At 47.2% G+C, this 20,047-nt stretch overlaps 1 protein-coding gene across 1 annotated transcript in view; it reads left to right on the top strand.

Annotated features, from left to right (window-relative positions):
- The first annotated feature begins 3,239 nt into the window (after nt 1-3,239).
- NELFCD (negative elongation factor complex member C/D) overlaps nt 3,240-20,047 on the top strand; it is a 28,022-nt gene continuing 11,214 nt past the window's right edge. The window contains exons 1-8 of the mRNA XM_056844005.1: nt 3,240-3,326; nt 7,729-7,841; nt 7,963-8,072; nt 11,287-11,396; nt 11,710-11,817; nt 13,184-13,336; nt 13,949-14,079; nt 16,559-16,724. Of these exons, the coding sequence (XP_056699983.1) occupies nt 3,255-3,326; nt 7,729-7,841; nt 7,963-8,072; nt 11,287-11,396; nt 11,710-11,817; nt 13,184-13,336; nt 13,949-14,079; nt 16,559-16,724 (963 nt within the window). The 5' untranslated portion in view covers nt 3,240-3,254. The remainder of the gene's footprint in view (nt 3,327-7,728; nt 7,842-7,962; nt 8,073-11,286; nt 11,397-11,709; nt 11,818-13,183; nt 13,337-13,948; nt 14,080-16,558; nt 16,725-20,047) is intronic.

Consider the following 20,047-nt stretch of genomic DNA (forward strand, 5'->3'; position numbering starts at 1 on the left):
GGCTTGGATTTCTCTCCCCACCCCCCTTCTTTCAGATTGCTCCGTTTTTTGTTCTTAAAATGCTTTTTTATGCTGCAGTTGGGTTTGGGGGGAAGGAAATCTTCTCTCACGGTAAGCCAATTACAGAGCAGCATTTAAAAGGGTGGGACTTGATATGAGCTTGGGAGACTGCTTTTCTGCATTCATGGTTCGATTAGCACACAGTTTCGGACCTGATCATTCAAGCCAATGCATACAGTTTTCCCCAACCCGGGTTACTTTAATGTGCAATGAATCCAGGTCCAAGCAGGGAGATCCAGCCCATGCATAAAAGACCTAGACGTTACTGGACTAAAATCTGGGCCCAGAGGTGTTATTTGCCACACTGGGGAGTTTTAAGTGTAGTCCATCTGTACATGTTGGTTCTCCAGTACCCTCCCAGGTTGCAAAATGCCATGAGGGAAAGACTTTAAGCGCTTTCTCCCATGGTTCTAATCTGAATCGCCCTCCGTGTGCCTATGAATTGCGTTCCAAGCACAGAACTGGTACCACACATCTGATCTCCAAGACCCAGGGAGTACCCAAGGAAAACAAAATGTGTAACAAGGCCCTGAGATTCCTTGAAAAATTCCTCAGTGAGGACCTCAAGAAATGGCAGACTAGATTCCTTAACCAGAAAGGATAATAATTCGCTGCAATCAGTCCTTCCTGCTTTGGGCAGTTGCAAGGGTATGTAGGGTGCGTGGTCGGGTTATTTAGACTGATGGTGAAGCCCTTAGAGTTAAGGTAGTGGAGAGCACATCCTCAAACACGCCTTTGAGGATGAAATCGCTTGAAATGTGCAGGTGTTCCTTGATGGGCAGATCAATGTGGAAAGCTCCCCAGAGGAAGTGTGTTTGGAAAAACCTCTGTGCTAATGGAATGTCACATCAGCTGCATGTTGATTTTTCAATAGCTGAAGAGGCAAAATGGCTATTAATTTCCCAGTATTTTGTGCAAGACAGCCTTGACTCAAATCCCTATTGACATTTCCACTTGGTTTTATTGCTCTTCGGATATCTAATCTTTCATGTGGCTCATTCATTCTAATTGTTAGTATTTCACACAGTACACCTGTATGGTAGACAAACCTGTTTGAGTTTTAGAGGTGGAGAACCATACCTCCCCAACCCCTTGAAACCCTACAAGTTGACTAAGAATATCAAACTTTTGGGTTGGGAAATAGCCTGTGCTGTTCATTGTATTCAATAATTGTTGTAATAATGGAAAGACTTTTTGCTTATTTACACATTTCTTCAAGTGTGTATATATTTTATTTTACAAAATTTCTACCCCTCCTTTCTGGATTTATAAGGGCACTGAGGCAGCTAACATTAAAAACATGCATAATAAAATTACACTTTAACAATAGGGTTGCCAGCCTCCAAGTAGTTAGTAAACAAAAAACAGCAATAAAAAAGAGAAACACAATATGACAATGCAATATTACTCTATTAGTAAGCTAGTTAAACAGTAGCATATAATAAGTTAATTGTATATACAGAAACACTTTCAATTGAAGGTAACTGCCAACCTTCAATTGAAAGTCTGTATATACAATGAACTTCTTATATGCTACTGTTTAACTAGCTCACTAATAGAGTAATATTGCATTGTCATATTGTGTTTCTCTTTTTTACTGCTGTTTTTTGTTTACTAACCCACTGCACAGCAGGCTAACCTAACCTCCAAGTAGTAGCTGGAGATCTCCTGCTATTACAACTGATCTTCATCCGATAGAGATTAGTTCACCTGGATAAAATGGCCGCTTTGGCAATTGAACTCTATGGCATTGAAGTTCCTCCCCTCCACAAACCCCGCCCTCCTCAGGCTCCACCCCAAAAACCTCCTGCCCCTGGAGAAGAGATACCTGGCAACCCTACTTAACAACCACACAAAGGTAAGGGAAAGGTCCCCTGTGCAAGCACCGGGTCATTCCTGACCCATGAGGTGACGTCACATCCTGACGTTTCCAAGGCAGACTTTGTTTACGGGGTGGTTTGCCAGTGCCTTTTCCCAGTCATCTTCCCTTTACCCCCAGCAAGCTGGGTCCTCATTTGACCGACCTCGGAAGGATGGAAGGCCGAGTCAACCTTGAGCCGGCTACCTGAACCCGACTTCCATCGGGATCGAACTCAGGTCATGTGCAGAGTTTGGACTGCAATACTGCAGCTTACCACTCTGCGCCACGGGGCTCCTAACAAACAAACAAACAAACAAAAACCCATTGAAACAATTAAGGTTCCTTGGTTCTTGTAGGTTATCCGGGCTGTGTGACCGTGGTCTTGGTATTTTCTTTCCTGACGTTTCGCCAGCAGCTGTGGCTGTTACTTTTTGCAGGACAATGATTCAGCTCAAACCCAACCCCTTTCTGACTGTATATTACACAGTGGGTAGCCGTGTTAGTCTGTTTGCAGTAGTCAAAAAGGGCAAGAGTCCAGTAGCACCTTAAAGACTAACAAAAATATTTTCTGGTAGGGGATGAGCTCACGAAAGCTCATCCCCTACCAGAAAATATTTTTGTTAGTCTTTAAGGTGCTACTGGACTCTTGCCCTTTATGACTGTATATTACTCTTCCTACACACTTGACACTGAGAGCCACTGTCCTTCAGTGTTACTCCTCTGAAGATGCCTGCCACAGCTGCTGGCGAAACGTCAGGAAAGAAAATGCCAAGACCACGGTCACACAGCCCGGACAACCTACAAGAACCAATGAACTCTGACCGCGAAAGCCTTCAACAATTACGGTTCCCTTCCTTGGAGAGAGGTCGTGATGGGTAGCCGTGTTAGTCTGCGTGTAGCAGTAGGAAAGAGCAAGAGTCCAGCAGCTCACAACATTTCTGGCAGGGGGTGAGCTTTCGTGAGCCACAGCTCACTTCTTCAGATACCGAATGGCATCGAGATACCTGAAGAAGTGAGCTGCGGCTCACGAAAGCTCACCCCCTGCCAGAAAATATCTTTGTTCGTCTTTAAGGTGCTCCTGGGCTCTTGCCCTTTTCATTCAAAGGTCACTTGGCTACCGGAGGTGTCCGCCGACCAGGCGCGCGGGGCGGCTCTCCCTCTTTGCCCTGGGACCTGGCCCCGCCCCCGCGGCCCCGCCGCCGCCGCCGCTCCTCCCGCCGTTACCCAGCAGCCCCCGCGAGAGGCCTGCCGCGCCGCGGCGTCGAGTGGCCTGAGGGGCCGAGCGAGGAAGGCGGGCCGGGCCGGGCGGCGTCGGGGATGCGGGGCGGAGCCCATGGAGGAGCCTGACTACTTCGGGAGCAGCTCGGCCGAGTGGGGGGACGAGGCTGGCGCGGACGGAGGAGGGGTGAGAGGCTTGGAGCGGGGGGCGGAGGAGCTCCGCCGGGGCGCTTGTTTTGCGCCTCTCTCGTGTCTGCCTCTCTGCTCGGGGATAGCCTAGTATTGGGTTCTCTACCCGCCTCCGATGTGATCCTCGCAACAACCCTGTGAGGTGGGCTAGTGGCTGGCTCGAGGTCCCCTAGCACGTTCCATGTTTTTTTTTCCCCTTCCTGGTTTTATCCTCACAACAACCCCGTGAGGTAGGCTGGGCTGACAAAGGGGCTGCCTCGAGGTCATTTGGCACGTTCCGTGTTTCCCCCCCCCCTTCTTGGTTTTATCCTCACAACAACCCCGTGAGGTAGGCTGGGCTAAGAAAGGGGCTGCCTCGAGGTCATTTGGCACGTTCCATGTTTGTTTTTTACCCTTCCTGGTTTTATCCTCACAACAACCCTGTGAGGTAGGCTGGGCTGAGCAAGGGGCTGCCTCGAGGTCATTTGGCACGTTCCCTGTTTTTTTTTCCCCTTCTTGGTTTTATCCTCACAACAACCCCGTGAGGTAGGCTGGGCTGACAAAGGGGCTGCCTCGAGGTCATTTGGCACGTTCCATGTTTTTTTTTCTGGTTTTATCTTCGCAACAACCCCGTGAGGTAGTCTGGGCTGAGAAAGGGGCTGTCTTGAGGTCCTTTGGCAAGTTCCATGTTTTTTTCCTTCCTGATTTTATCCTCACAACAACCCAATGAGGTAGTCTGGGCTGAGAAAGGGTTTGCCTCCAGGTCCTTTGGCACGTGCCATTTTTTTTCTTCCTGATGTTATCCTCACAAAAACCTTGTGATGTAGGTCAGGTTGAGAGCAGCCCATTCCCTCCCCTCAATCAATCATCTTTATTACGGACATTGACCAGCATTACAAACAATAATAATCAGCCCAATTGCACAAAACTTAGTTTATGGGAATAAATTTGTCCCGATGTTTTTTTTCCTTCCTAATTTTATCCTCACAACAACGCCGTGAGGTAGGCTAGGCTGAGAAAGGGGCTGCCTCCAGGTCCTTTGGCAAGTTCCATGGCTTTTTCCTCCTGATGTTATCCTCACAACAATCTTGTGAGGTAGGCGAGGCTGAGTGAGAGAGAGCAGCCCATGATCACTCATTCAGCTCCATGGCAAAGTGAGGATTTGAAGACTCCAAACTAGCTCCAAACTAGCTCTCATAAGCCCAGTTCATATGTTAAAGCAAACGCTCAAACATCCTGCATGTACACGCGTACACCTGCTTGTGAAAACGAGCCAAGATGTTTTTTCTTTGTGTTTGAACCTTGGGACCAGTTCTTAGATAATTATCGGGGTTGTGTCATACGTTCAGCTGTACGTGCATTGCATGCAACAAGACAATGACTTAATGTAATTCTTCATGTAAATGACCCATACTCCATGCCCAGAAGATGGCCAAGATGCCCTCTCCAGAACCCTTTCCTGGAGGGATGCTGGATTGGAACTCAGAATCCTCCATCAGGAAGGATTCTATGAGGGTAGCTGGACCCTGCCTTTTCCTTTTGGGAGGGGCCGTGGCTCAGTGGTAGAGCCTCTCCTTGGCATACGGACTGTCCCAGGTTGAATCCCTGGCATCACCAGTTAAAGGGACTAGGCAAGTAGGTGATGTGAAAGACCTCTGCCTGAGACACTGGAGAGCCCCCAATCTGGGTTTTGCAGTTGTAGGAGAGGGGCTGTGGCTCAGTGATAGTATCTGCTTGGCATGCAGAAGGTCCCCCCAGGTTCAATCCCCGGCATCTCCAGTTAAAGGGACTAGGCAAGTAGGTGATGTGAAAGACCTCTGCCTGAGACCCTGGAGAGCTGCTGCCGGTCTGAGTAGACAATACTGACTTTGATGGACCAAGGGTCTAATTCAGTAGAAGGAAGCTTCATGTGTTCATGTATAAAAGAAGAATTCATGTGTAAACTATCCATGGATTCTGTGAGCGAGAAGAGAGCTACTGTCTTAAAACAGCAGCTTAATAAAAAAGCACACGTTGAATAGTTGATGCCAGGATCCCCCCCTCCCCACTGTCCCCTTTTTTGTGTTATATTGTTTTGAATTATAAGCTACTTTGATGTCTGTGGCATTACAGTTGTATATACATGTATCAAGTAAATTAATGAAAATGAAAGAAACATAATGAGCAAATAAACAGATAATCGTGAAGCATGATAAATATGTCATGGTTAATTAATAATAATGTTGATGAAATATGTTGTTAATTCACCCCCTGCCCCGGTAATAATTTCAGTGTTGGTTCTTCATTATTGTTAAGGAGGGGTAGTCAATTTTTGTCTATTGCAGCAAAAATAAGCGGGAATCTTTTGAATGGGCTCTAGTTCATGAGAGCTTATGTGGGAATAAATGTTCAGGTTTATTTAATCATCATATTTTTTCTTCACATGCTTAAGAATTTCCCTTTCCAAGTCACAACTCTTTTTCCCACTCTAGACTCGTGCAAAGGTAACCAAACAAGTGTTCTGCAGTAACTCCTTACTAGGTGTAGAAATGATCAGCACAACTGTTGCCACAAATCATCAATCAAGAGTGCTTTTTCTTAGCACAACTGGAAGTAACTCTTACCTAGCTTATGTGTGAATGTGCGTGGGGGGGGGGGAGATACGGCCTTTGTGTGTCAAATATGTTTTGCAGTCCTTTTCACACTTGTCTGAGAGTAAGCTCCATTGAATTCATCAGAACATGCTTCTGATTAAAACATGCAGGAGGATGTAAATTCATACAGCTGTACTGAAATTGGCAGAACTACGAGGTGCAGAGATCAGCGGGTATTTCCTCAGTTTGAGGGGATTGCCAAATTACGGTATGTCAACTTTCAGAGCAAGATAGCCAGAATAAGACAGCCTATTTGCATAATTGGCAACGTACAACTTAACATTACTGATCATTGACATGTTGATTAATAATCAGTAATGTTGCCTCTGTCCAAACATTGGCTATTGTGAATCCTTTATTAGGAAGTGGCGTGCACCGGATCTCACAATAAGTAATAAACAGTCACAGGAGTACCCTGTGGTTATTTTAGTGCACTGACATAAATCTGCATGGTTTGTACTTGCATTCCTTTATCATTTCCTTTTCTGGTTTACCTTTATCATTTCCCTTTTTGTAAAGTATTTCTAGAAGGCCCTTCAGTCCCATAAAAATCTTTGCTTGCCATTCTCGCATGCTGATTATTCTAGCATCTTGCTTTTTCCTCCAGTATCACAGAATCGTAACTTAAAATATTTTATTTTCTTATTTAAAGAGCCACAGTTAGCTCTAGAACCATAAGATTGTTGACCTGTGTGCTTATATGATTCCCCCCAAATTGATCGTTGTATAAATATTGTCACATACGTTTAACAATGCATACAGCAATCATCCTAATGTTTATGGACATTTCCAAATCCAGAAGGGATGGATTGCAAGTAGCATTTAGCAGAAAGGGAAATAACATACAGCTCCTAGACTGCATCCAGTGCCCCAAAGGCTTTGCGCTTAAAAAGCACATGCGCACATCTTGTTGGGGGTGGAAAGTGCTGTCAAGTCCCAGTGGACATATGGTGACCCTGTGGTTTTCAAGGCAGAGGCATAGCAGATACCTCGGTGGTCTCTCTTCCAAATACAGGGCCGACTGTGCTTAGCTTCTGAAATTTGAGAAGATCAGGCTAGCCTGGGCCATCCAGTTCAGGGCTATACATCTTAGTGTGTCATTACATTTCCCCAGATACTCTCAGCTTAATCAGGATGCAGCTAGTGGGGGTTACACTGCCTGTCCCATTACAGCCAGTGTGGTGTAGTGGTTTGGAGCAGTGAACTCTGATCTGGAGAAGCGGGTTTGATTCCCCACTCCTCCACATGAGCGGCGGAGGCTAATCTGGTGAACTGGATTTGTTTCCCCACTCCTGCACACGAAGCCAGCTGGGTGACCTTGGGCAAGTTACAGCTCTGTAGAGCTCTCTCAGCCCCACCTACCTCACAGGGTGTCTGTTGTGGGGAGGGGAAGGGAAGGTGATTGTAAGCCGGTTTGAGTCTCCCTTAAGTGGTAGAGAAAGTGACATATAAAAACCAACTCTTCTTATTCTTCAGAGTATTTGATAAGTACCTTGTTTTTAAAAATTCCAAAAGCACCTGAACATAGCATTGGTGTGGGGTTTGTAGGGTAGAAGGATAACCTTTGGTAAGGAATGGCTGTTGTTTTGTTACCACAAAATCAAGCCGCTCAGTGTGGTTTATGTAGTGAAATGTGGCTTATTTCTTGCTTAAACTTCTGCATTGTTCATTCGGGTGCCCAAGACCCATCTAAAGAAAAATACGCTAACCTCACCCTAGTTAATGTATTACCAAAGAAATCCTGCTTGATGGAAAAATTAACAGTTTGAATTTTGCACTTCTAAGCAGCAAGATGATGAATATGGCGAAGATGATGATGCGGAAGTCCAGCAGGAGTGTTTGCACAAATTTTCCACCCGAGATTACATAATGGAGCCTTCCATTTTTAATACTTTAAAAAGGTGAATGCCAGACGTTTTAAATTTATGGGTGGATTTAAGGGATTGGACATGTTGCATGGATGTTTGGACCTTTGGTTCATTAACGTTTGTCTCAAATAAGGATGTCTGTATCCTTTCACAGGTATTTCCAGGCAGGTGGCTCTCCAGAGAACGTCATCCAGCTCTTATCAGAGAACTATACTGCCGTAGCTCAGACAGTAAACTTGCTGGCAGAGTGGCTCATTCAAACAGGTAACTGCCAAAAATTGTGTCTGTGGCCATTGCTTTTGTGCAAAACTTGCATTCAGTAAGTGCTGATGATAAGCCTAAAATATTAACAAGCAGGGATGGTCTTAACCAATGGGCAGCAGGGGCAGCTGCCCTGGGCCCCACACTTGGGGGGGATATGATCATCCACAGCTCCCAACAGAGGGGGGCAACTGGCTCAGTGGCAGCACTTACCCATACCCATCCTGCCTGGGATTCAGACAGTTGGCTTCCAGTGGTGGCAACAGCTCCTGCCTACCTCATATGGAGTAAGGGTTGCCCCTTGCTTGGACCCTGGTGGGGGGTAGTAGGCATGGCAGGGGGGCTTGGCATGGCAAAGCAGTGACTCTGGGGGCCCATACTGGATTTTTCCCCAGGGCCCCAGAATCACTAAGACTGCTCCTGTTAACAAGCACCTTTTAAAAAGCATCATTAAATGAAATTCCCTTTCTAATTTTCACTCCTTTTCAGTTTTTAAAAAAATGTTTTGACTACTTTTGGCAAAGTATGGAACTTTGAGTCAGAATTGGCTGCACTTTAATGGATGACTTAAATAGGGTTTTTTTGCCGTCAAGTCACAGCTGACTTACGGCGACCACGTAGGGTTTTCAAGGCAAAAAATGTTCAGAGGTGGTTTGCCATTGCCTGCCTCTGCATCAGGACCCTGGAATTCCATGGAGGTCTCCCATCCAAATACTTGCCAGGGTCGACTCTGCTAAGCTTCTGAGATCTGACGAGATCAGGCTAGCCTGGGCTCTCCAGATCAGGGCATTTAAATAGATACCTAACCTTTTGAGATATAAAGGAAAAACCACATGAGAGCCATTATGCAGAAATAATATTACTGTAAGATGAATGTATTTTGATTGTAATCAAATATGGTGGATGATGTGAGACGCTGTTACAAGGGACAGTCACAGAAAGTGTTATGAACTTCGGTTCTTGTAGGTCCATGTTGGCGAACCTATGGCACGCGTGCCATAAGCGGCACGCCGAGCCCTCTCTGTGGGCACGCACGGAGCCGTCGCGTCTGCCCCCTCCTCCACCCCTCCTCGCGGCCTCGACGCAAATTTCCGCCGCGCCACAGCCAACTTTGTCACGGGGCGGTGGCGGAGGCGAGGCGGCAGGCGTAGCGGTGCGGCTGGCCGGGTAGCTGCTGGCCCGGGCCTGCCGTGATGGCAGCTTCCTGGTGCGCAAGAGCGTGGCCGGCGCCTTCGCCCTCCGCCTGCTGTGAGTGGCCCTGGCCCCTTGGAGGCTGAGGGAAGAGGGCTTTCTCTCCCCACCCCGTAGGCTGCACTGTGATCGGCGGCAGCGAGTTGGGAATCACTCCCCCCCTTTCCCTCCCCTCCCCTCGGAGCCCCCCTGAGTCGGGAGCTGCTACCGAGCGTGCTTCTCCGCTTGGCACCAGTCCCGCTCTGCACGCCGCGAAGGGGAGAGCAGCGGCGGCAGCAGCCGGCTTCTCCCCCAGGCCAATGGATACCTTATGCAGGAGGGCGACGGCAGAGCTCCGGAGCTGATTTCCACCTCCTCGTCCCGCCCGGGGTTTGCATTTTGCTGCAGGCGGCGGAGGGGAGCCAGGGAGCCAGACCGGAGGAACGGAGTGGGAAAGCCCCCCCCCAACCCACTTTTGTAAACTTGCCGCCCTTTGCACCCGCACGGCTTTTGCTGCTGGTGTGGGAAGCGTGCGAGCTTGCCCCCCCCTTACCCGGGGCACAATGCAAAGGCGCCTCTTTCTCTGCAACACGGGAGTCTTTTTTGTGTGTGTTTGTGTCTTTGCATCGTTGGGGGGCGAGTTGCAAAAGTTCACCTTGCGGGTTTTCATGCAAGCCTGCGGACAACTCGACCTTTCCTTGGGGGGGGGGGTGTCTCTCTTCCCTCCCCCCCAATACACCCCGTTGCTGGGGCAAGCTGGCCCCTCGCACATTTTCCCCATCCAGATTCTGAAAACTCTGCATGGGGGGTAATTGGCCATTTGTGAATGGGAGGTTTGCCTTGGATTTACCACTCAGATGCACATTTCCCCCATCCAGATTCTCAAAACTCTGCATGGGGGGGGGGGGGTTATTGGCCATTTGTGAATGGGAGGTTTGCCTTGGATTTACCACTCAGATGCACATTTCCCCCATCCAGATTCTCAAAACTCTGCATGGGGGGGGGCGGGTATTGGCCATTTGTGAATGGGAGATTTTGCCTTGGATTTGCCACTCAGATGCACATTTCCCCCATCCAGATTCTCAACGTCTGCATGGGGGGGGTGGTATTGGCCATTTGTGAATGGGAGATTTTGCCTTGGATTTGCCACTCAGATGCACATTTTCCCCATCCAGATTCTCAAAACTCTGCATGGGGGGGGGGGTTATTGGCCATTTGTGAATGGGAGATTTTGCCTTGGATTTGCCACTCAGATGCACATTTTCCCCATCCAGATTCTCAAAACTCTGCATGGGGGGGGGGGTTATTGGCCATTTGTGAATGGGAGATTTTGCCTTGGATTTGCCACTCAGATGCACATTTTCCCCATCCAGATTCTCAAAATTCTTCATGGGGGGTTATTGGCCATTTATTAATGGGAGGTTTTGCCTTGGATTTGCCACTCAGAATTCCTTAAAATTATTTGGCAGAAAATTCCACACTTTTAAGTCAATGAAAGCACTTGGGATTGCTTTCCTCACTTTGTTTGGATCATCTTATGCTTGTGAGCAGCTGTTTTCAGCTTTGAATTATATCAAATCTGACACCAGAAACAACTAACAGATGACCTGAGTGCTGCATGTGTTGCTCTCAAATTTACAAAGTATGAGCCAAGGGTAGACAAATTATCAGCATGCACACAACAGCAAAAATCACATTAATTGTTCAAAAGCATGTCTTTCGATAAAAAGTTATTTGTATCATTGAAAGCTCTGTTATTGTGTTTTTCTTTTAAGGCAAAAGATGTTAACGTATGAGTTGTTTTTTCTAAACTAAAACCTCAGTATTCAGGTTAAATTGCCGCATTGGCACTCGGCGATAAATAAGTGGGTTTGGGGTTGCAGTTTGGGCACTCGGTCTCTAAAAGGTTCACCATCACTGTTGTAGGTTATCTGGGCTGTGTGATTGTGGCAAGAACCGATGAACTCTGACCTTGAAAGCCTTTGACATTATTTTGTTAAGAACTTGCTTGACAAAGTGATTCCTACACAGTGACCTCTTATTACAGGTGTTGAACCAATTCAAGTCCAGGAGACAGTGGAAAACCATTTAAAAAGCTTGCTTATTAAACACTTTGACCCCCGAAAAGCAGACTCCATTTTCACAGAGGAAGGAGAGGTAAGACAGAGAACTTTTAATATCCAGATCAGTAAGTCACTGGGCGCCCTGGTCTCCTGATCGGTGCACGCATGAGAGAAGACAGGATTGCACTTTTATTCAAAAGTAAGAAAAAAATACAGCTTATTTGTGTGTTGCAAAAAAATATTTCATCAAGCAGCTCTAGAGGATGCTTCAAATTCAGTTGCTCCTCTGGGTTTGTGCCTTTCACTGGGCTACTTTATCTTTGGGGCAATTGTAGAACTATCTTAAAGTCATGCTGATTTTACTTGTCCCTTCAATCCATGTGATTCTGTTCCTTTCATTTTGGCAGACACCCGCATGGCTTGAGCAAATGATAGCACATACTACATGGAGGGACCTCTTCTACAAATTGGCTGAAGCTCATCCAGATTGCCTCATGCTAAATTTTACTGTCAAGGTAATTAATACTTAGTGACCTGAAAAAGCTGTTACATCCACTCGATAGTTCAATACAGGCAATTGCTGGATAAAATTTGCAAGCAAAAAAATATGGGACTCATGCAGTGCTTCTTTGTGTAAAAGTAGCAAATCATATGCATGAGGTGTTATGGATTACCGACAGTTTCTTGGGATCGCACACCTATTCTGTAAGTACCTCCTGCTTTCAAACTTTCTTCAACTATCTTTGAGAGCCAGCGTAGTATAGTGGTTAAGCGTGATCCATTTCTCCACATGTGTAGTGGATTCTAATCTGGTGAACCATATTGGTTTCCCCACTCCTACACATGAAATCTACTGAGTAAGTTTGGGCTAGTCACAGTTTTCTTAGAGCTCTCTCAGCCCCACCTACCTCACAAGGGTGTCTGTTGTGGGGGGAGGAAGGGAAAGCAATTGTAAGCCACATAAAGCTGCCTTATACTGAATCAGACCCTTGGTCCTTCAAAGTCAGTATTGTCTACTCAGACTGGCAGCAGCTCTCCAGGGTCTCAGGCAGAGGTCTTTTCACATCACCTAGCTGCCTAGCCCCTTTAACGAGATGCCGGGGATTGAACCTGGGGGGACCTTCTGCATGCCAAGCAGATGCTCTACCGCTGAGCCACAGACTCAGCCTCCCCTAAGCCGGTTGGAGTCTCCTTTAAAAAAAGGCGGAGAAAGTCGGCATATAAAAACCCAGCTCTTCTTCTTTTGATGCGCACATAAGCCATCGAATGTATGGTACTGAACATTTTAAACGTTTTGTATAGTTGAAGACTTCAGATGTCAGCTGTGTGAATTATGTAAGAATTGTCGTATTGGTTTGTGTGTCATATTCTTTACCTAAATGTATTTATTTGGATTAAGGTTCTTTTCATGCAAGCCTTTCATCCCACTTTGGCTTCTGAAGACAAACAGATTTATTTAAACATTTTAAGGATAAAATGCTGTTTGCCCACAGTTAATGAAGACAATCTGGGTTTTCCAAAACCTGTTTTGATATGGAGTTTTTTGTTCTTGTTGTTGGTTGGGTTTTTTTTGCACTTTACCCTTTAAGTGTATGAAACCTTAAATCCATTTGCCTTCAGAAGCCAAAGCTGGTTTATTTTATTATTTTTAGTTATTTTATAAATGTATACCCCACTTTTCTGTCCTCATCAGCATATTTTATCAACTTGGAAGCAAACAGTGTTGTTAGCTTATTAATTTTTAACACTTTTTCAGTTATAGTTTTGTTTAAGTTTCAGTCCAGTTAAATGTAGTGGCAACTTCCAAAATGCACACTTGAATTTCCCAGTGACCATGGGCTTCCTCATGCAATTCTTCTCAGCTACTGCTGTTTGTTACAGCTTATCTCTGATGCTGGGTACCAGGGAGAGATAACTAGTGTATCCACGGCATGCCAGCAGTTAGAAGTCTTTTCTCGAGTTCTACGCACCTCCCTGGCAACAATCTTAGACGGCGGAGAAGAAAACCTGGAGAAGAATCTCCCCGAGTTTGCCGTAAGCGTTGTCTGCTCTCTTTTGTTCTTTTTTTTCCCTTCAAGAGTTAGCGGGGTTGTTGTATTCCGAATCAATTTTATATCCCTAAGGTATCCCGTATTGGAAAAGACCAAAAGGGTTTGCATGGATTTGGTTATTTATTTAGAAAATGTATATTCTGGGCCCATTAGTGAGGGTGGACAGATGTCTAAACCAGTTTGTTGTTTGGTTTGATAGTCTTTAAGCATCTCATGTGTGAGATCTATGCCTCTGGACTTGTTCATCTCATTTGATGATGCGTAGATCTCTAAGGGCTCAGCAAAGTTGATCATATTGTGTAGTGACTTTCAAACCATACTGTATTTATCAAAAAAATTTAAAGTATAAAGCAGTAGGTATTTAGGGTTTCCCCCCCCCCCCTTGTATTGCTATTCAGGTAAACAATTAGATCCATTCTTGCCCATGTGCAGCTCCAATCACCAGATTTAAATATCCTCAGATTTGGCCAATGGGCTGTTAGAATGTAAGATTAGGCTTGGCGTTAGCTTTCGCAAGACATTTTTTGTTACTTCTTTACCAGCTCAGCGTGTAGAAATTAGAGGTTGACAGTCTGTCCCTTGATTATATTTGCAGAAAATGGTGTGCCATGGTGAACATACTTACCTCTTTGCCCAATCGATGATGTCCATATTAGCCCAGGAAGAGCAAGGTGGTTCTGCGGTGCGCAGGATTGCTCAAGAGGTTCAGCGGTTCGCTCATGAGAAGTAAAGCCTCTATTCTTCATTCGCACTTGGCTGTGCTTCTCTCTCTTTCTCTTCTTCTCCCCCTCCCTATCCTAGCTTTGGATTGCTTAAAGAAAAGGTGTCCTGCCCCATTCCACATGTGGTGTAGTGGTTAAGAGCGGTGGTTTGGAGCGGTGGAGTCTGATCTGGAGAACCGGGTTTGATTCTCCACTCCTCCACATGAGCGGTGGAGGCTAATCTAGTGAACCGGATTTGTTTCCCCACTCCTCCAGACGAAGCCAGCTGGGTGACCTTGGGCTAGTCACACTCTCTCAGCCCCACCTACCTCACAGGGTGTCTGTTGTGGGGAGGGGAAGGGAAGGTGATTGTAATCCTGCCTGATTCTCCCTTAAGTGGCAGAGAAAGTTGGCCTATAAAAACCAACTCTTCTTCTTCTACTCGCAGTTCATTGTGAGAGATTATTTTAAACTGAACCTGGCCTGGAAATGATGTCATTGATAGAATATTAGCACTGTAGCAAGCCAACTTTCTCAGTGTCAACCTGGTAGAATAAACTTTCCTCTTCTCATTGTGCACCGGGGTATGTACAGCTTCTTCGCTGAAATACCATCACCATACCCCATAGCAGCGCCCTAAAATAAAATGAGAGTTCCTTTTTTCTGCATCAGCTGGCAACAAGAGAACATATAAGGAGGTGCATACTCAGTGGCTGATCCACAACTATAGACTTGTCTTTACCTGGGAGGATCGCCCGTGTCAAGACCAGAGCATTTTCCTGACATTATGTAGGACTTTTAGTTCGAGTTAGCCGTTAAATAGCTGGGTTTGCACAGATCTGGGGCTCTCTTAGCCCCACTTACCTCACAGGGTGTCTGTTGTGGGGAGGGGAAGGGGAAGTGATTGTAAGCCGGTTTGATTTTTCCTTAAGTGGTAGAGAAAGTTGGCATATAAAAATCAACTCTTCATCCTCCTCTTTTCCTGAATTTAATATATTCTTTATCTTTCCTTGTATTATTGTTTGTATTGTATTATTAATTGATGGTGGAAGGTGCCATCAAGTCGCTGCTGACTTACGGCTAGAGGTATAAGGCTGGTGGTCTCCCATACAAGTACTAACCAGCACTGGCCCTGCTTAGCTTCCAAGATCAATGAGATCGGACTAGCCTGGGCCATCCAGGTCAGGGCATTAGTGTGGAGGATATTTCTCCAATGCTTTAAAAAAACAACAACCCTGCACTGGCTGCCAATGTACTTCTGGGCACAATTCAGGTTGCTGAGGCTTAGGATGCTGGTGCCTTTTTTTCTGGGTCTTTGAGATCTGATCTCTATTATTTGTTGCGCCTCTTTCCTCCACTGGCACCTGAGAAAGTAGGTTGTAACCAGCAAGAGGGTCTTTTCATGGTGGTGCTCTGAATTATACCCCCCCCCCAGACAGTTTGATGGGGCGCTTCACCTGTTTAACAAAAGAGCAGTACAAGGTCTTGGTATTTCCCCTTCTCTTTTATGGACTGATTTATTACTTGCAGTTTTACTGATATTTTTCTGTCTTGGATCGATCTTCTTGTTACTTCATTTATTGTTCTACTTTAAATTTTAATATATTTTTTGTATGTTACTTGGACTTTAAGGGGGAAAGTCGTCTAGAACTTTTCTACACAAAATACCGTATTTTTCGCTCCATAAGACACACTTTTTTCCTCCTCAAAAGTGAGGGGAAATGTCTGTGCGTCTTATGGAGTGAATATCGGCTTGGCGCGTGTGCGTCGGGACGGTGCGAGCCAGCATTCCCCGCCCCGACGGCCAGCTGGGAAGCGGGCGGGGCGCTCAGAGCCGGCGGGGCGCGTGCACCAGCTCGCACCGTCCCGACGCGCACGCGCCCAGCTGGCTTTATGCGGCCCCGCCCGCCTCCCAGCTGGCCGTCCGGGCGGGGAACGCCGGCTCGCGCCGTTCCCGACGCGCACACGTGGCTCTGTGCGGCCTTGCCCGCCTCCCAGCTGGCCGTCCGGGCGGGGAACGCCGGCTCGCGCCATCCCGACACACACGCGCCCAGCCGGCATTCACTCCATAAGACAAGTTTTTAGAGGAGGAAAACAAGATTTTTTCTTGGTTTCCTCCTCTAAAAACTAGGTGTGTCTTATGGTCAGGTGCGTCCATAGGAGCGAAAAAAACGGTAAGCATGTCTAATGATAGTGTGTGGTAGTGACTGGTATGCCCCTCAAATTATAGCTAATGCTATGGGTATGAGCTTAAGGGTTCAGATGTAGCATTGATTAGGTGACAGTTCTGGCCTGCTTGATGGCCATTTTCAGGTCTGTGCCCAGTTGTATGGACGCTTCTCTGCTGCCCTGTTTGTAAGCAGGCCATATTTAACGTGTTCAGTGCCCTTTGAAGACTGCTCAGTATTTTCCCTGCTTGACCGTCTTGACACTGCTTATTCCGCAAAGTGCCTAAAATTAGTGCTCATGTTCTTTCTTGTGTTCCTTTTTTGGATCTTATCAAGAGGCCATGATGCCAGTCAGATCACTTTAGCTCTGGGAACTGCTGCCTCCTACCCTCGGGCCTGTCAAGCCCTCGGTGCCATGTTGTCGAAAGGAGCTCTGAACCCGGCGGACATCACAGTCCTGTTCAAAATGTTCACAAGCATGGATCCTCCTCCGGTAGAACTGGTGAGCAGCAGTCTGGCTTTTGAAGAAACGGCTTCTTGTCTCTCTGTTTCAGGAACATCAAAAAGACCCCACCACATTTTGTCAGGCAGAAAACCTAAAATATTTAATGCTTATTAGCTTGCTAACAAGAGCCCCGTGGCGCAGAGTGGTGAGCTGCAGTACTGCAGTCCAAGCTCTGCTCACGACCTGAGTTCGATCCCAACAGAAGTCGGTTTCAGGTAGCCGGCTCAAGGTTGACTCAGCCTTCCATCCTTCCGAGGTCGGTCAAATGAGGACCCAGCTTGCTGGGGGTAAAGGGAAGATGACTGGGGAAGGCACTGGCAAACCACCCCGTAAACAAAGTCTGCCTAGTAAACGTCGGGATGTGACGTCACCCCATGGGTCAGGAATGACCCAGTGCTTGCACAGGGGACCTTTACCTTTATCTTTACCTAGCTTGTTAACCTATTTTATTCATTCATTCATTCAAAACATTTTGACACCTCTTTTCCACCTAAGTAGGATCCCCAAGACCTCAAAACATTAAAACATTTCAAGATTAAAGCATCAGTACATTGAAACAGCGTTTAAAATAGAGTGTGTGTGTGTGTGTATGTGTACATATATACACACACACACACACTCTATTTTAAACACTGTTTTAATGTACTGATGCTGTTTAATGTACAGAGAGAGAGAGAGAGATAAAAATTAAACAGTTCAGTAAAACATAAAAACACAACCACACGTAACACAATCAGGGAGGAGGCCCAGTAAACATTAGCGGGGGAATGCCAAGGAAAACAACAGTCTTCACCTTTGGCGGAGGGGGGGGGCGGACAACAGTGGAGGGAGACAAATCTCCCTGGGGAGGGAGTTCCACAGTTTTGGCACCATGACCAAGAAGGCCCTTTCAGGAGTTGCCTCCTGTCCTGTCTCAGATGGTGGGAGCACACAAAGCAGGGCTTCCAAAGATGGCCAGAGTGGACGAGTAGGTCCATACAGGAGTAGGCAGTCCTTAAGGTATGCAGCTGACATTTTAATGGGTGTGTGGGCTTTCCTCATTGTCCTGCTGCAGGCCAGTGCCATTTTGTCATGAATTCGTTTTCTGAGGAGATAAAGCATTTGGGATGTATGTAGAGACCTTATTTTCTCCATCCTTTGAGTGCAATCTGCATATAAAAACTACCTGGAAATGTAGCCTCTTTCTGTTGATTAGCCGCTTTTTTTTGGGGGGGGCTATTTCATAAAGGGATTTCTGAATCTTGCACTGCCTCCTTTTCCCTCTCTGATTTGTGCTCTTTTAGAAGAGAATTTATCGGCCCTGCAGGTGCCACAGAAGTGAGAGGAAAAATTAAGAATTATCCCCTTCTTCCTCTGCCCCGTGGTGCAGCGTGGTAAACTGCAGTACTACAGTCAAAAGCTCTGCTCACGACCTGAGTGCGAAACTGACAGGAGTAGAGTTTCAGGTAGCTGGCTCAAGGTTGACTCAGCCTTCCATCCTTCTAAGGTTGGTAAAATGAGTCCCCAGCTTGCTGGGGGTAAAGTGTAGACGACTGGGGAAGGCAACGGCAAACCACCACCCCGGTAACACAGTCTGCCCAGGAAATGTCGGGATGTGATGTCACCCCATGGGTCAGGAATGACCTGGTGCTTGCACAGGGGACTACCTTTACCTTTTCCTCTGGCAAGGAAGAAGAGTGGCATAAAAATGTAAATAATGAAATAAATAACAATCCTGAAATATACATATATTCTAAGAGTTGAAATGCTTTGTGCATATGTTATTTCAGAAGTTGTTACAATAGTCCTGTAAAGTAGGCTGAGTGCCCTATATTATAGACATGAGACTGAAGGAAAGAGACAGAAGCTTGCCTAAGGCCACCTAGTAAATTCTTGGCTGAGGCAAAATTTGAACCAGGGACTTCCTTGTTCTTGGCTCCTTGTCCTAGTCAGTACCTTACCATTCATTGATTTCGAAATATTTGATATTTTTATCTTGCTCTTCCTGAAGTGAACTTTGCCTCACAAAAGCTCATACGTTGTCTAAGGTGCTACTGCATCTTTTTTTGTGTAAGTATTTTATTTTGTTTTTCAAAAATAAACAAAACAGATGTACTACAAATTTACATAGTCAACATAACAAAACTCACTACAGAAACATAGAACCTAAACTATAAGAAAAAAACAATCTCAGCCTGTACCTGGGTAAAACAGATACTGGTATCTTGCCATTATTATGCTATTCTGGCTTAACGTCATTGAATACTCACCTTGTTTAGTTATCCATTCTCTGAGGTGTTAATGTTTTGCAAGCTCATCATGGGCTTGTCTACTAAATTCTCCTCTATATAAACCTTACTATTAACACAATTAATTAATCAATCAGTACTTTCTAGTAGTTACTTTTCTAACTAATTTCCATATTAAGAAGGTGCTACTGGACTTCTGTTTTGCTTTTGTCACAATACACTGACATGGCTACCCCCACTGGGATAAACACCGTGTGCCCTACATAATAGGAGAAACATCTTTTTTTCAGACCATATACCGTATATACTCGCGTATAAGCCGAGTTTTTCAGCCCAAAAAAAGGGCTGAAAAAAGCCAACTCGGCTTATACGCGGGTCAATACGGTAGGGTAGGGGAGGAGGGAGGAGGGAAAACTTACCACCGCCGCCATCTTTCGCCGCTGGCCCGCTCGCCTTCCCGCGGCCTGGGAGCGGCCAGCGGGGCCTGCCTGAGAGCAGGCAGGCCTCCCCGCCGCCCCCCCCCCCCGCCGCCGCCGGCCCGCTCGCCTTCCCCGCCGGCCTGCGCTCCTTCCCGCGGCCTGGGAGCAGGCAGGCCTCCCCGCTGCCCCCGCCGCCGGCCCGCTTGCCTTCCCGCGGCCTGGGAGCGACCAGCCGCCGCCCCCCCCCGCCCCCCCCCCCGCCGGCCTGCGCTCCTTCCCGCGGCCTGGGAGCAGGCAGACCTCCCCGCTGCCCCCGCCGCCGGCCCGCTTGCCTTCCCGCGGCCTGGGAGCGGCCAGCGGGGCCTGCCTGGGAGCAGGCAGGCCTCGCCGCCGCCCCCCCCCCCCGCCGCCGCCCCGCTCGCTTTCCCGCGGCCTGGGAGTGACCAGCGGGGCCTGCCTGGGAGCAGGCAGGCCTTGCCGCCGCCCCCCCCCCCCCCGCCGCCAGCCTGCGCTCCTTCCCGCGGCCTGGGAGCAGCCAGCGGGGCCTGCCTGGGAGCAGGCAGGCCTCGCCGCCCCCCCCCCCCCGCCGCCGGCCCGCTCGCCTTCCCGCGGCCTGGGAGCAGCCAGCAGGGCCTGCCTGGGAGGCTGCCGGGCCAGTGCCGCTTTCCGCCGC

This window comes from Euleptes europaea, chromosome 2 (genome assembly GCF_029931775.1).
Source record: "Euleptes europaea isolate rEulEur1 chromosome 2, rEulEur1.hap1, whole genome shotgun sequence".
Taxonomy (NCBI): domain Eukaryota; kingdom Metazoa; phylum Chordata; class Lepidosauria; order Squamata; family Sphaerodactylidae; genus Euleptes; species Euleptes europaea.